Raw genomic sequence first — 16,711 nt, 5'->3', positions numbered from 1 at the left:
GGCCAAGTCCAAGTGTGATCAGAGTTCCTCAGCAAAACTTGGCATTCCACATCTTTGAAAGTGACTTTAAGGTGTTTATTCTGTTTATGCAGAGCATCTTGAAAGTCCTAATCTATTATGTTTGGCCATTTATGAGCAGAAGAATGGATTTTCTTGCAGAGAGAAGAGAACGCTCCAGGGCGATCTTATTGCAGCCTTCCAGTACTTAAAGTTGCTTTACAGGAAAGCTGGAAAGGGACTTTTTACAAGGGCATGTAGTGATAAGACAAGGGGCAATGGCTTTAAACTGATAGAAGGCAGATTTAGATTGGATATGAGAAAGAAATTTTTTCACTCTGAGGGTGGTGAGGCACTGGAACAGGTTGCCCAGAGAAGTCATAGATGCCCCATCCCTGGAAGTGTTCAAGGCCAGGTTGGATGAGGCTTTGAGCAACCTGGTGTAGCGGAGGGTGTCCCTGCCCATGGCAGGGGGATTGGAACTAGATGATCTTTGAGGTCCCTTCCAACCCTAACCATTCTATGATTCTGTGTGGTAGCTGGAGAAATACTGAACCAGCTGCAAACTTCTTCTGAAAAACAAAATTTCCACACCAGTCTTCCAGAGGATGCAGCAGCCTTCTCAGAGGCTGTCTGCTCAGTAACATTGAATTAATATTAAGCTCTCTGGCTTAATAACTCCCATCTAGGTTAGTCAAATATGAATCTAGAGTGTGTGTTAGGTGCGCTGAGCAAGGATGTTGTCTCTGTTTTTTCAACTTCATTGTTTGCAGCAGTTGGCATCTTTTGGCTCATTCCCTGGGGCTTCTGCATGCTGCTGTAGGCATCACAGTCACCTTTCCTGTAGGGTGTGTGTCATGCAGATTGATGGGAGATTCAGCCATAGATGGGGACTACAGTACAAAGTGAAGGAGGTGGTTCATATTTCAGGGAGGAAGAGATATATGGTTTTATGGCTGCCTAAATAAAATGTTTTTGCTTATTGGGCTGTTCTTCACAGATTACAGTGTGGTGCAGTTTGCATGGACTTTTTGGCTTTGCAGGATTTTTTAAAATCTTTTGTTTTGGTGGACATGTATCAGGAGAAACGTCAGAAAAGGCAGCAGCAGACCAAACTGATGTCCATCCAATACCTTATTCTGCCTGCTGCAGCGAGGAGTGTGCCTGAGAGTGTGGAGGGATGTACTAGCTCTTCTGTAATACACGGCCAGCTGTGCGGTGTTATGCTCTGAAGAAGCTGTGTGGTAGGAGAAGGAATATAAGCGACGTTCTTCTGGACCTGAGCTGGCAATGTTTCTTCTCTGAATCACATTTCAGAGCATGTGTAACTTGTGTCCTACTGTTGCAGCAGATCATCCTCAAATGCTCTGCTGGCCTCATGTCAGCCCCAGGCGTTTATCAGATCCAGCTTGTTGGTCGCCTTCCCAGCCTGGCTGATGTGTCCAGGAGATAAGACTTGGTCATTTCTAGGCATGTTTTCCTTGAAAGTGTGGAACTATGCATGTCTCACCTCAGTCATCTTCCCAGAGGAGTGTTTTATTAATACTGGAAATGGTGGGGGCATGGAGAGCCTGTATTGGGGCAGCAAATGGACCTTTGACCATTGTATCCTGGTTTTTCTAAGGAAGTGAGAACACTTCAGGCTGTGCAGGTATCTTGAGAAGTCAAAGGAACTGTGTCGAGACCAGGGACCTAGTAATGCATTTCCTCCCTTGTAATCTCTAATATTTCTGTGCTCAACAACCTCTGTTCAGCTTGTCCTTCGTTGTTGATAGCACATAACATTTTGTAGAAACAGCTTTGTAACTTGTCCTTAGCTTTCTTTGGGAGCCAAAGGAACTTAATGGCTCTAAAGCTGCTGTTCAGAGAATGATAAAACTTCATCTGGTCACGCTCAGCTGACAGTAGGTCAGGCTCATGTGCCTGGGTGCTGCCCCTTCTGCCTCCAGACCTATCTGCGTGTGCAACTTCAGCCTTGGAGATGAGCTTGGGAAGCCAAATACTTCTCAAGATTGCAGCACAGATTCCCTGCTTCCAGCATTCTAACCTCGATTCACAAAAAGAGATGTGCTTATCTTCCCTTAGCAAAACCTGGTGTAATTCTGTTTTTTCTAGAAAGTGAAATATAGCACTCGTTTCGAGAGCTGACAACACATGAAGTGTTCAGCAGCAATTGCAAGTTGAAACCAGGCCTTATGTCTTCTCAGTCTGATGGGAGAGTAGCATCGTTGTCTGCAAAAGGTATTCCACCCTTGTTTTCCCTGCTTTGTAGTTATACCGAGGATAGCAGATTTCTTTGCAGCTCTTTGACCTTATTTCATGCCTAGTCCATGCACACTTCTAAGTATGAATTTTGGGGCAGTGTCTGCTGGCTTTTTGATGACAGCTCAAAGGAGCATGTGTTGCCCTAAGTGATTTGCTTTGCTCACTTTGTACCTGTGATCTCTAACACGCACATTCCCTCTTTCTGTGTTTTTTTGGGTCTAGTTCTACATTTCTCCTTTCACCTCTGTGCTGTTGCTGCAAGCACCGTACAGCTGCTTAACCAGGAACAACTGAGGCTGGCTGGGAGGATGTGGAGGCAAAGGGTTTATATTCCAAAGGCTTCACTCTGCTTTTGCAACATCACCCCAATCAATGTTGTTTGAAATAATACTTTGAATTCTCTTTTTTTTTTTTTTTTTTTCCGCAAATTCTTTGGCTTGAGAACAGGGAGATCAGCCAAAAGGGAGGAACACTTCTGAAACTCAGCAGGCAGTGCCCTCTGGATGCATGTGTACATTGCAAAGTCATCAGTCATTCAGTTGTTGACTCAAAGTTATTCTGGTTTTCTAGTGTGCTTGTTCCCTGCTGAGTTAAAGCCACAGATGGCGAAAGTAAACTTGGCACTTCTCAGACTGTAGTCCTTTCCCAGATTTTATTTGTTGCTGTCTTTTGTGGTTTGGTTTGACTTTTAATTTCCTTGGGGATGCTCTACAGATGGAGAAGGTAATGCTCCAAGAGTGAATTTTGCCCTGATTTCTCAAAATTACTTCTGATGGGAACAGTAGCATTCATTTCTTCTTTTGTGTCGTCACTGACAGCCAGAGGATGGTTTCTTCTGGGAAGCAACACAATCTGGAGAAGAAGCTTTAGCTGATGCTTTTCTGGGATGTAGGTGTGTGGGATGGATGCTCAGTGAGGTCTCTGAATACAAATGGAGCCATGTGGGACTGGCTAGAAGTGTGATGGGAGGGCAGAAATAAAGCGTATTGCTTGTTATTATAAAAGGCAGTTGTTAAGTCGGAAAAAGTGATCTGCAAGTAGTTGTGATGCTCGTTCTGGATGTATGGGATTGTGCTGAAGTAGAACAGGCGAAAAAACCTGACTCTTAGCTAGGGGTTCTGGTATTTAATACATCATCCCAAACATCATCTGGGCTGCATTAAGGTGCAACTGCATCTGGTTATCCCCTCACTGGACTTGGAAATGAGCTGTTTGCTTGTCTGCTGTGTTTGCAGTCTGTGTGCTGTGTTTGTCTGCTTCACACGCTCACTCTGCAATTTGTAAAGGGATTTTTATAATTGGCCAAAGAACATTTGAAATTATTTTAAGCTTGTAAATTTGTACTGAGCACCTTAGAGGCGGGATTGTCAATTGGCCCCTTAGGAGACTGTGTCTAGTGAGAGGGAAAGGGGAGACAAACCCCTGTGTCTGAGCTTGGCGTGTCCCCCCTGGCTGGTGCTGGCTGAATCCAGGAAGGCTGACAGGTGCTTTGGAAGAGGTGAGAGGCATTTACTGGGATTTAACTTTCCTCTGGAGCTGTTGTAGTCAAGTGGGACCGAAGTCCGAGATGCTGGGAAGAACTTTGGGTGCATTAATGTAGTTGGGGATACAAAGTATCTCTGTGCATAGGGGACGGACAGCTGTGTTAATGCAACAGCTTCTAGATGCTGATCAACATCTGGTCTCAAAAATATAGGTAGTTCTTGGGTCAATTGAGATTAATTAAGATTTTAAGTATAATAGTTGTAGTATTTATACATAGATATAATGCTGCTATATCTGCGTTTCCAAAATGCAATGGAAAATAAACGGGACCTACAAGAAAGCTGGAGAGGGACTTTTTACAAGGGCAAGTAGTGATAGGACAAGGGGCAATGGCTTTAAACTGAAAGAGAGGAGATTTAGATTAGATCTAAGGAAGAAATTCTTCGCTCTGAGGGTGGTGAGGCACTGGAACAGGTTGCCCAGAGAAGCTGTGGATGCCCCATCCCTAAAAGTGTTCAAGGGCAGGTTGGATGAGGCTTTGGGCAACCTGGGGTAGGGGAAGATGTCCCTGCCCATGGCAGAGAGGTTGGAAAAAAATGATCTTTAAAGTCCTTTCCAACCCAAACCATTCTATGATTCTATTATAAGATGTTTATTCTTTGGGGATTGGTTAGTAGAACTACAAAGATATTAGTAAAGGTAGGAAAAAACCGCTCTAGTATGAGAGAGAGCTCTGTGTTTGTATTCATTGCTGTACTGTTTTCTTAAAACAGTTAATGCATACGTTATCGCACAGCAAGTTAATTCTTAGGATCACTTCTTAGGCTATAAAATACTGCTTCTTATAAGCTTTTTACCTTGAAAAAGGACAGCAAACATAAGCTGGACTCGTAATGTATTTTTTTTCTTTTTTTTCTGTGGGTCAAGTACTGCTTGGTGAATCTCTGCTTGTGACCTGTAAACTATACAAAAAGTGTAGTAATTTCTGCACAATGTGGTAGGAGTGCAGGTTGACAAACGGTGCTCTGAGTGTCTTGGTGAGGTACCTATAGCGTCTGAGAGGGAACCCAAATTGCTTGCTTTAAGTTGAAGGATTCAGAGTTTAAAGCAAACTTTTCCTGTCTGTAAGCAATAAGGATCTGTCTGCTCTAGGAAAATCTCTTGTGAATAGAGTATTTCACATATTTCCTTACTCCCAGTCTTGTCAACTGGAGTTTTCAGTCATTAAACTACAGCATATGCTAAAAGTGACAGCAAGAGCATGCTAAAGGCTAAAGCAAACTTGTGGAAATGTCTTGTGATTCAGAACAGTGGGAAAACTATTGAAGTTATCTTAGTTGAATAACACAAATTCATATTGCCAATTCCCTGCTGAAAACGTGGGCTGCTTTCCTGAGCAGCCAATGCCTGTGTGCTGTGTTGCAGGGGCTGCAGTTGTGTATCGCACAGGCGACCTCCTCTCGTGTGCTGATCTTTCAGCTCCTGCTAAGGTGCACTTGGAAGACCAAGTGATGAGAAGGAATGAGCAGAGTCAGTCTGCACAGTGCGTGCACAGCATGAGACGGGAGAGAGATCCCTGCGAAGATGGTGCTGGCTGGAGACCAGGTGCAGTCTCTGGTACGGAAGACTAGATGGGGCCAGTGAGCTGCCTTTCCCCAGCAAAACTTCTATTGTCAATCAGACTTGGAAATATGTCCAGCTGCCAGTTGGGATGACCCAGGCATGCACTTTTGGCTGCAGTGAGAAACCTGCTCACACAAAACAGGTGTGATGCTGTGCGTGCTTGCTCCAGGGAGAATGCTGCAGAGGAGTGCATGAGCTAAGGTCAGCGGTGCAAGTACAGTGCAGTCCTTTCGGGCTTCCCTGCTCTCTGGGAGAGCAAATGATGTAGAAATGCTCCACCTGTTTTCAACAGGCAAAATAACTCTTTCTACTAGAATAAATCAAAGGGCAGGAAGGGGGCTTTGAGTTTCTTAGGGAACTTGTAGGGACTAGGGATGCTGAATTTGAGACACTGCATTTTAGTATCAATTTTTGTCCCCATCTTTGACTCTTGGATAGTCCAATGTGGACCTGTATCTTGTGTGTCCTCTGCAAAGCTTGGAGTAGCTGTTTATACTTCACCCTTTTTCAGGCAGGGTGGTTTCAAGGCAAAAACTCTGTCACTCTGGGGCTTTAGGATGTAGACTAAGTAGGAAAATATGGAAACAAAAGTTTCATGGTATGAAGCATCAAAATGTTGCAGTATGGGAGTCAAAGCTGATAAACGTTATCTTGGACTGTCTTGGAGGAAAAAAGGCTCTTACTCGGATTCTTATTCACAAGCATGGTTGGGACTGGAGTTGAGAGCTCAGGGCGAAGCTTCTTGCATGGATGGCTAAGTCAGGGTCTTACACGTGTTACTGGTGACTGCTGGATGCTTTTCACTGTGCTGTTTATACCATTCACATGTCCTACTCCTTCTGTATTGTGAACTGCCTTTGCGTCTTCAACTGTGGTCATCACATACACCTCTGAGATGTCATGCAAAGTTGAATCTCAACACTCTTTGACATCTATGACATTTCTGTTCATAACTGCAGGATGAGGACAAAAGCTTGCCTCAGTGGTGAGGAAGACAGTTGCCCTCAAAAACTATTTAGGGAAGAGACTTACAATTGGTCTGGTGCAGGCTGAACTGTTTAGAAGGTCATATAAATCTTGAAAAAGTCTTGGAAACGAGATAGAAGCTGATGATCTACTCTGAAGTCAGTGGGAGCTGCTCTAGTGACTTCAAGGATGAGTGCCTGTCTGTTGGGACAGTCTCATGTGTGCATTGGTAGTGAAGAAAAGACAGTCCCCATTTATTGTTTTATGTGGGGAAATGAAGGCTTACTGTGGGTGTGAATCTTCTTCAGTAATAGCTGATGTGTCTGTGTAATGTCTTGGAAAAACTGAAATATTGGCTTTTGCTTTTTTTTCCAGTTGAAGTTTCCTTTAGCTTTTTGCAACGAGCAGCAGCAAATATCAAAGCAGCAATCAACCAAGATTGATGCTTGGTTTCGATTGACTTGTAAAGGCAGAGCCAGGACTATAGTTCCTGTATTATCGGTGTGCTCAAGCTGGTGCAGACCCTTCTGCTGAGCCTGGAAACAACATTAAATGTCCCAGAGTGAGTCAAAAGTGAAGAAGAGCAAAGTACACTTTCTAAAGAAAGAGCCTCTCCGTGAATTTGGGAATGGTCTTTTCTCTTCCTGTCTTTGCCTAATTGCCTGTATGTTTTGTGTAATGATACTTGCCTGCCTTTTGTACTACTTTTTTCTATTCCTGGTGATAGGAGTGTGTTTAGTAGAACGCTTACTTGATATAAATTGATCTTTTTTTTTTTTTTTAATAGGTATATTGCAGTGGATCTGAAAGTGATATAAGACAGAATTGCTCCTGGGAAGAGAAGTCTCCCTGCAAGGGCAACCCTGAAGATGTGGACTGCCATTGTATTCTTCCTGCTGATTTCCTTCTGTATATGTGAACACAGGTTTTCTGTCCTGAAAGGGAGAGGAGTCCATGTACTGCGAATAAACAGGCTTACAACTGAAGAGGAGTGCAGGCAGGCTTGTCAAAGCTCAGGTGCTTCAGGTGAGGTTCTTGTCCCTTAGCTGGAATTCCAGCTGGGTTTTCTGTTCTTTAAAGGTCTCCTCTGCTCCCCTGACAACTATCTTTCATGATTTCAGTTGTTTAAAGGCATTTGCAGTTATGGCTTCTCTGTGCAGTCCTGTAGTGCTAAATAATTTCTGACAGCTTTGGTTAAATTGAATCCAGAACAACTGTTTCCCAGGGCCCTTCCAGCTTCCATAAGAAACAGCATGCACGTGCACTTGATGTGCACTGGTAGCGTGCAAACGGTGTTAGGTCACTTGACTTGAAGAATAATTATTCCATGCTGCCAGATGTTTGCAAGTGAGCAGTGCTGTTGTAGACAGCTGCACTGGAATGAGTAGTCTTTGCTCACTGGTATTTATGTGTGGTTTTTCTGCCTTAGAAGAAGCCAGTTGTATCCTGCAACCAAGCGCAGGGTTAAATAAGTCTGGGAAGATGAGAGCCTTCTGTTGCCTACCTCTGAGGTGTCTTTAAAAAGCATTAAACTTCTAAACAAGTCTTTCAGAGTTGTCCTTATGAAGGATTTTATCTTATCTAGCCACAGGTGAAAGCTTGTAGCACCTACAATCAGCTGGTGATACTGTGATGAAGATGAGACTGTGGCTCATGTGGATGAATGTTTGAAAATCAGATTGATAAGAACATCATAAAGATGCGTTTTTTAATGCTTAGTGGTTTCAGACCTTTATTTTAGACATGAGACATCCCCTTCATAGTGGAAAGAAAGCACCTTTATAAACTAAGCATTTTATTTCAGAGGTAAAATATGAGAGGGTTTGTCTCCCAACTGCTAGAGCTGTGAAAGCTTCAGCTTCTGCTTTTTAAGGTGATAAACTCTAGAGAGATGACATATTCACACTGCCTGTGCTGACACTTAGGGTCTGTAGCCTGCCTGCTTTGTCTGTTCCACCTGAGAATCTCTAAGCACTGTGCATATTTCATCTTAACCTCCTGATACCTTGATAAGGGTAGAAAAGGTGCTATTAGCTGTCTCTTCCAGAGGGGAGACATAAGGAATTTAGTTAGTGTGTGATCAGTGCTGTGAGATGATCTGAGTGCATGCTTCACCCTGTTGCTGACTTTAACTACTTTTTTATACCCTTCGCCTTGTTGCCTCCTGATGTGTTCTGTACAGAGCAAGTCCAGTTGAGTGTTAGCTTTGGGCAAGGGGGTCGAGCCTCTAGAATTAAGTGACTCGTTCCATCTTCAGCAAACCACGCAAAACTAAACCCAAAAGCATAAACCTTTTCAGGTTTTACATTCTGTATTAAACCCACCAAAGCAATTTAATTACTATTTGTTACTTGATGGCCAGTCTGTTGCACTACCTGGGGTCAAGAGAGATGGAAAAGACACAAACTCTTGACATGAATGTATAGCCATGTGCAGAGAGATCATCTGGAGAGAAGGACCTGATTTTTTTTTTTTTTTTTTTTATGGTTAGCTTTAAGATCAGCTTTACTGCTCTCATTCTCCATTCCCACCTTCCCCAAGTATATTTGTTTTTGTGCTTTCTTTCATTACAGATGTGAGACCTGAGGCTTAGATGTCAGAACAGTTACACCTATGTAACAGTTACACCTATGTAACTGTCGGTAAAAGAGCAGTGATTGTTATTTTTTAAGGTATTACAGGGTTAAGTTGCAGGCCAAGGTTGCATGTGGAGACATCTTCATAGCTGCATTGCTTGGAGAAGTGGAAGAATAACCTTCCTTAGCTGGTTAGGCTATCTTCTGTAGATGTAATTTCTACTTTGCTGACATAACATCACTAACTTAGAGAAGTAGTGCAACTATCACAAAACAAACTGCTTTCGCCAGTACATTTACATCTCAGATGTGACCTGCAGAAAAGCAAATGGTTGCTGGTCTAGCTATTGCAGCCAGAGGCCATGATACGTGGTTAGCGAACTAGCATATCACAAAACCATTGTACCAATATCATGAGACAGTTTGACATTTCAGTTACACGCTAATAAAAGCAGCAAAACTCTCTAGGGCTGACAGCATGGGTAGTAACTTTAACCTCTGTATGTTGTCTAATGCAATGGGTTCAAGTTTCCGGATGCTGCTAGGGTAAGCGATGTACAGGATGGAGAAAGTGCCCATCTTAGCAAAGATCTGGCAATCCAGGATTCCCAGATACCTGGTGAGCACAGTGAACCTGTGTTGAGAGGTAAGATAAGCTCAAGCTCTTCCGTTTGCTCCAGCCACATTCAGAGCTCTCCTAGGTTTCTTCTATGGTGGCCATTCCAGGGCTGGAGGGGAGTATCCTGGCCATCTGAGCAGTCTGTCTCTGATAACAGAGCCACTTGGCCATACTTCTGGGCTATCTGATGTGCTCTGGGGAAAATATGACATGGCTGCAAGAGCAAATATTCCTGCTCCCTACTTCCACAATACCTCTGCTTCCCTGACATCTGCTTGCCTTTGGGCATCCGTGATTTCTTTCCAGTAACATCAGGCTTAAAAATGAAATAAACCAATTTGGTAGGGCAGGACCTTGGCATCTGCCTACATGGTGTCCTTCAAAATAGCTCTGAAGAGCTGCTTTTGTCCTTTAACTTTCTTTCTTTTTTTTTTTTTTTTCTGTCTCGTAATTGGAAGTGAGCAAAAAAGAGCCACTGGGTGGCTTGTATCTTGCAGTGGACACATCAGCTGGGGCCTCCATCTGGAGTTGCATCAAAGGGAGTACTAATCAGTCCAGCTTAATAGAGGTACCTGGTTGTCCTAGAGAGCAACAGGGAAGTTGTGAGCAGCTGGATACCATCCTGATGGCAGCGGAAACCAGAGTGCTTTAACCATGCTGACCCCATTAGTCTCTTGACTTTTCTCAACTGACTGACTTAGATATGTAGCCAATGCAAGATATGCTGCTGTCTTTTTGTTTTCCCCTTCCCAAGGAGTGAGAAATGGCACAATTTACAGTAGGAAATGGTGTGCATTTCTTCACTAGCATGGCTTATCGAGTGAGGGACAGGAGGTGGGATTGGGAATCAGGGCACATCCAAACAAGTTTTCATTTCTGAGGAGTGGATTTTAATTTCTTGAAGGGCTGCTGCTGTATCTTCTGCTCTGCATGACTGTTGAAGCTTTTAATTTTACCTCTTTTTAAAGGCTTTGAATGGTTTCAGTCACTTTCTTAACATTTTATCAAAGTCAGTAAAATTCCTCCTTTGCTAGTTTCTTTAGGGCTGTCAAAACAGACTGCAGTTGTTGGTACAGGGATTTCTCCAAGGTCATATGTTTTTCACAAGCCCTTTTAATAACTGCGGTAACGTAAATGTGTTTGTTTTATGAAAAGTTCAAGCTTGCCATAGCCTTAATCCTCAGTGAGGGTAACTCTCTTTGTAGATAAGAGCTTTTAATATAGCCATTTGTACCACATAGGCATGTACTTTGCCCTTTCTCACACTTCTAACAAAACCCAGAAATTAATTTCTCCTCTGTACACTTAAGTTCCCTTTAATCCCATGGCGGGTGGTCAGTTGAGCAGACATCTGCCTCATCCCACACTGAGCACTGTGTTATCTTCTTCTGGATGTGGTGGGGTTTTTTTGTTTTTGTTACAGCACATGTCCCAGAAATTTATTGCATGCTACTGTGATATTATATATGGCATAATTTAGGCAGGAAGGGACCTTTTGAAGGTCTCTTGTCCAAACCTGACTTAGATCTGGCTGTTCAAGAGCTCTCTGGCCCCCAGCTCAGTGTTTCAGTGCCCTCATGGTGGAAACTAATTTTTCTCTTGCTGTTGAGTTGGGATTTCCTGTAAATCATCTACTTCAGCCCCTTGGATGTCTAGTAGTCTCCCTTGGACTCACTCCACTATGTTATTACTGCTCTTGTATGCTGGGGAGTCTAAAACTGGGTGCAGTGTTAAGATGCCTGCTCAGCACTGGTTAGAGGAGGGTCATTCCTTCCCTGAAAGCTTGATTACGTGTATGTAGACATGCTCACAAAGAAGTTAGTGAGTTTGAAAGGATGCCAGGAGAGAAAGTTCCTGCTGTGATGAGTTTATTTAGCTTGTATTGGGGTTTGACTTACTAAAAGACAATTTCTGTGATGGCTCCCGTGGCTACTGGTATCATCGTTCAGCGAATGAAGAGTAAATTTCTGTGTAGCTCCAAGCCTGGAGATGAGAGCTGTCTCCCGTGGGTGATGAGATGAGTGTCTCCTCAGTTTTGGCTCACTTTTTTTGTTTTTTTTTTTCCCCCTCCTCTTTAAGACATCTAGACGAATGCCAGCATTTAGATGGGTCCAAACTGTAGTGCACTCTCTTTGTCTCTGTCTGGGTGAGTGAATTGCTGTTGTTAGGAGATGTTGGTATCAGAAGACAAGCAGGTAGGTAGGCTGCAGCTGCTATATTGATTTATTTGGCTTTCTAATTATTTTCACTAAGGCTGAGTCAGGATCTTTTAAGGCCTGACTTTCCAGCTATCCTTTTCTTTTTAAATTCTTTAATTACAGCCGTGAAGCAGTGAGTTCAGTATATTGTGTGTAGTGACCCGTTTTCTGTGCTGTTTTCAGGTAACCTTCATTGTAATTGGTCTGTGCCCTACCAGAATCACTGCATCCTCCTGCAGTGTCACCAGCTGAGCGTGTGCCAGAATGCCGGAGAACAAGACATCAAAAACATGCTTGGAGGTAACGCCACGCTTCAGGCTCCTGCGAAATCCAGGATCCTTTTGCTTTAAATGCCTGTGTCCAGACCTTGACTGGCTTTCAGCTGAGGGAGGTGGGTTGTGATGAGCCTGCAGGGGGATTCTGTAGGTAAAGTCCGTTCACTGGAAAAACTGTGTCACGAGCCTGGTAAGGGCTCTGGCACTTACATGTGCATGATGTGTCTTTGAGTAACTTCTGTAACTGTTTCTAGTAACAGTTTGTCTCCGTGTTGAAGATGTTCAAGCCATTTGCACTCCACATCTTGCCCTTTGGAAAACAAAAGCATAACAGATATATTTATATTTTTTAAGATAAAGGAAAATGTCTCGGCATTGTTTTTTTCTGAGAGTGCCAGGATTTTGTGCCAGAGGCAACAGGCTGCTTCTAAAATCAGAGCAGCCTTAGCAGCAACTGCTCATGGTGACTTTCCAGCGCCAGGGTCTTCAGTTTTAATTAAGTGACACAATAACGCGATGGAGCTTGTTGGTAATTGGGGAATCAGTCTTCTAAAGTGTGTTTCAGGGGTTCACTGTACCTAAGTTTAAAAAAAACCCACGTTTGTTCATGGTTCTTTTGGGTCAGCAAAGGTTTCTCTGCAACGTAGCAGCCAGACCTTTGGTAAGCAGATGAGATTTATGTCACTATAAATTTAGATCACTAGTTGTGAAGGAAATTCTCCCAAAGTATGAAAGTGTAAGTGGAAATTTCCACTCAGTTTTGAGAGGTGAAAATTATGAATCTAAGCATGAAGGCTTTGTTGATGCTGTGTAACTTTGAAAGCATGAGTCGTCTTCTGAGGAGCGGCCATTCGTAATGCTGCTCCTGTTGATAACGTGCTTCTGCATTGTAGCTCTGTACTTCATTACCATCCTTTTGTGGAATTTATTCCCTGGTTGGGGAAATGCCAGAGGTGTGTGGAAAAAAAACCAAACCAAACCAAAAAAAACCACAACAAACCAAACAACAATAAAATAAGCCCAAAGGGATCATGTGCAATAGAGGCAGGGGTCTGAGTTTTCATGTTCTTGCTGAATTCATGACTGATGTATTCCAGTTGTATGTACTACATGTACTCCAGAATATGTGTTCTGGTTTGCATGTTGGGGGTATGGGATCAGATCTGAGCTTGAGAGTTTTATTCTCATGAAACTCGTTGGTTTTGTCTTTTTGAAGAAATCATCGGTGGGAAAAGGGAACCAGTCCTGTTTCACCACCAAAGCTATCCACAGAAAAAGGAGAGGATGGTGAATGCATGGGTTGACGGACACAATATGGAGAACCTGTTTTCCTCAGCTGCTCGGACTCACAAGATTCACTTGAGACATTTGCTTGGGATTGGGAGTGAAGATGCAACAAAAAATACAAGAACAACAATTGCAAGCAATGCTACTGCCACCACAGCGACCACCACCACTGCCACAGCCATAACAACAAACGCAGCTGTCCTCACTACAGCTCATGAGATAACTACCAAAGCCTCAAACACCCCTGGACGTTCTGGTCTCCTTGCTGAAACCACATCATCCGCTGCCTCTTCTCCCACTTCTGGTAACATCCCTGCTTCCACTTCCAGCCATGTCACCACCAAAAAATCAGGAAGTAGTATCTCGGTCTCAGTATTGTCCCCCACTTCTACTTCTGTTCTCACAGTTGTTTCTGAAGCAGGTACTCAGATGCCTCAAACAGAGCAGTTTAACCCAGCCACCACCACCACCAGCACTCCTGGCTCTAGTAGCCCCCCTACTGTTGGATCTGGCTCAAAGACACTGAACACAACATTGACCACCCTCATCCTGCTGGATTCAGGAACATCTACCACTACTTCCACTCATACTATGGCACTCACCCCCTTGGAGAGTTCACGTGCTGTGAATCCAGAGTCTGCTGTTACAGTGCCACATCTAGAGCTAGAAACAAGTACAGCCACAACATCCTTGAGTAGATCAACCTCTCTTCTGGGCTCTACAAGAGGTACCATGGTTTTAACTCCTGCCTCTAAAGCAGAAACTACAACTGGGAATGGGGTAAAGTCAACATCTCACACTTTCTCAACAATCACAGCTCCAGCAGATGCACCCAAAACAACAGCTTTGGGCCTTGCAGACACTCAGGACACAGACAATGACTATCTTCTCATTGCTGCTGAGCCCCTCACTCAGTACTTAGTGGATAAGAGTTCGCTTCTTGCAGTGCTTTTAGTTGGTATGTTTTTTTTCATAACTGTTATAGTTCTTTTTCTTATGCAGGCCTATGAGAGCTACAAAAAGAAGGATTACACACAAGTGGATTACCTGATCAATGGAATGTATGTAGACTCGGAGATGTGAAAGGGTGGGAATAAAACAGCAGGCAGAGAGATGGAAAGGACATTGAAAACCTGCCTCACTTGTTTTTCTTTCCTATTTGCCTGTAACACAAACTGAAGTGCTTCCAAATTTACTTCTGGTGCAATTGAGGAGAAATGCCATGTTCTGTATTAAGAAAAAATGAATATTTTTTATTCAACCGTGCAACAGGTTGCTGTAAAAAACACAAAACCAAAAACCAACCAAACAAAAAAACCCCACACTTTTAAAACTTTCATAATGCACAGTAGCTTTGGCCATTATTTTTTGTTGCAAAACAAACCTAACACGGGGTAAGCCATCATCCTTGGAAAATACTGTGGCGCTTTGTCAACTATTTACAGTGGAAGTTCCTTGTGTTTCGTTCGTTTCACCTGTGCTCCTCTGAAAACAGAGCGAAGGTTGCTCTCACCTTTTGCAAAGTGCTCTGAAATTGCCAGATGCCAAGTGTACAGTATTGCTGCAACAGGGAACTTTTTAATCCAACATGTGTCATGTTTTAGTATGCTTCTTGCTTGCAAAGAGGTCTGTTTACAAGGCATTGTAACTTTGTTTACTGCTAAACCAAGATGTCTTCTCATCATGGGGCAGATTACTGTGCCTCTGCACTTAAATGATCATATTTTTGTATTCACTTAATAAATGGGGCCCTGGAAGGGCATATCTTGCTGTATGTCTGTTTTCATTCCTGTTCCTGTCAGTTGGGAAACAGGCAAGTGGGCTTTTGAGGCTTAAACAAATTAGCTCTGCTTCAATATTCCAAGTATAGGGGCTTTGAAGACTGGAAGTATGGACATGTCACAAAACATGCTGACCATCTTCTTTCCATGTTACTGCTTCCATAATTTCAGAGCAGTATGACATCAGTCTCCCAGGTATGCGGACCCGTTCACTATTTCTTATCTTTTCTGCATAGAGCATCAGGCTGTTTTGGTTTTTGTTTTGCATCTAGGACCAGCTCAGAGTTACTAGCAATTTGGAAGCCTTATTGCACATGCAGTTGCAGCTTACCTCCTGAGATCTGTAGCTGAGAGAGTGAGTAGAAAACCCTTGATTTTTGGCAAGTATTCTTCAGTGATTAATGCATCTTATTTGAATGACACGCACATACCTATAGCAAAATGTTAGATCAAAGTGCATTGTATTTTTTTTTTAATCCAGATTGATAGCTCATCTTTCAGTTTGAATTCAGTTGGCTCTTCTTTAGTCCTGCTTGCATGTAATCTTGAGCCTCATAATAGGTGAACCTCAGAATTTGAGCGCTTGGGTTTTGGTTTCATTGTTTCATCTAAATTCTTTGCTGTTTAGAATTTGGAGGGAGTCTTTAGGGTGGAAGAGGTTACTTTGTAGACTTCTTGCTCATCCTCATGCTGAAAGTGCTATAAACCAGCTGCGAATAGCACAAGTAGCAGCAGAGGCAAGGGGTTGTTTGAAAGAAACAGGCAGGAGGTTGTTTCCTGAATCTTAACACAAATTTTGAGGACAAAATTTCAGCAAGTACAGTATGTTGAGGAAAGGAAAGAGATTGCTTTGGAAGTGAGATGACTTGGTTGTCAGCATCAGGTTGCATTTTACAGTGCTTTTGCATGGACTGCATCCGCATGCCAGTAGGTTAGAGCATCTCTCAGGGTAAAAGGATAGTGTGGTTGTGGGAGTCTCCCTCCTTGGAAGGCTTGAAGTATAAGCCACAAAATTCACATGACATTTCCTGAAGGGGGTGAAAAAAATACATTGAGGGACTGAATTTTTTTGTATTTTAAGGTTATTTGTAATTTGTTTGTCCTCAGCAGAAGGGAACTGAACTCTGATCTCTGCCACCTTCTGGGAGCTCCCATGTGCAGTAGCTGTGCAACAAGGTGTTGGGAACATCCCCCAGTGTAGCTGGGGAGTTGCACCCCTTTGAGATGCTTGGGACTGTTTGCTTCTCAGTACAACTGTTCTGAGCTGTTAGTAGGTGTCAGGCAGATGTTGCTTTACAACCACAAAGTCCAGAGACCTATCTTTACATAAAGATCTCAGATTTCACCTTCGTTCCAGGTGAGTCACTAACCACAGACTTAAGTATGTGGTCTTCAAGCTTGACTCCCTGATACTGAGATAAGAGCTTTCTCCTCCACTCCCTGGCATCTCCCAAGTAAGGAGATGGGTGTTACCTCTACCTCAGGTTCAGCTCACTTCTTTTTCTTCTCATTTAGGCATCTCAGATAAATGCTTGCATTTTGATAGGATGGTTTCAGGAAATAGTGCTCTTCCTTGTAATTTATCCCTGCCTGTGTAAGTGAATTCCTGTCTGTACGAAGTGCCTTCCTGCATAAAGGG

General features: G+C 43.1%; 1 protein-coding gene across 2 annotated transcripts; it reads left to right on the top strand.

Moving 5' to 3' along the window:
- The first annotated feature begins 7,128 nt into the window (after positions 1–7,128).
- On the top strand, positions 7,129–14,507 carry C6H11orf24 (chromosome 6 C11orf24 homolog). Of its 2 annotated transcripts, none has more exons than XM_086613541.1 (3): positions 7,129–7,245; positions 11,913–12,029; positions 13,221–14,507. In XM_086613541.1, exons 1-3 carry the CDS (start codon positions 7,206–7,208, stop codon positions 14,372–14,374), a joined length of 1,311 nt encoding a protein of 436 aa, XP_086469667.1. In that variant the 5' UTR covers positions 7,129–7,205; the 3' UTR covers positions 14,375–14,507. The 2 variants fall into 2 exon arrangements, with proteins under 2 accessions (XP_086469667.1, XP_009982732.2); XM_009984430.2 differs by having other exon boundaries at positions 7,129–7,362.
- Positions 14,508–16,711: the final 2,204 nt, after the last annotated feature.

The sequence above is a fragment of the Tauraco erythrolophus genome, chromosome 6 (genome assembly GCF_009769465.1).
Source record: "Tauraco erythrolophus isolate bTauEry1 chromosome 6, bTauEry1.pri, whole genome shotgun sequence".
Classification (NCBI taxonomy): Eukaryota; Metazoa; Chordata; class Aves; order Musophagiformes; family Musophagidae; genus Tauraco; species Tauraco erythrolophus.
Note: the sequence above shows the minus strand (reverse complement) of the source record. Positions and strands in the feature narration are given on the sequence as shown.

Coding starts and splice junctions, on each gene's coding strand:
- C6H11orf24 (XM_009984430.2), top strand. CDS start 7,206: ATGTGGACTGCCATTGTATTCTTCCTGCTGATTTCCTTCTGTATATGT. Junction 7,363..11,912: donor TCAAAGCTCAGGTGCTTCAG/GTGAGGTTCTTG, acceptor TGCTGTTTTCAG/GTAACCTTCATTGTAATTGG. Junction 12,030..13,220: donor CATCAAAAACATGCTTGGAG/GTAACGCCACGC, acceptor GTCTTTTTGAAG/AAATCATCGGTGGGAAAAGG.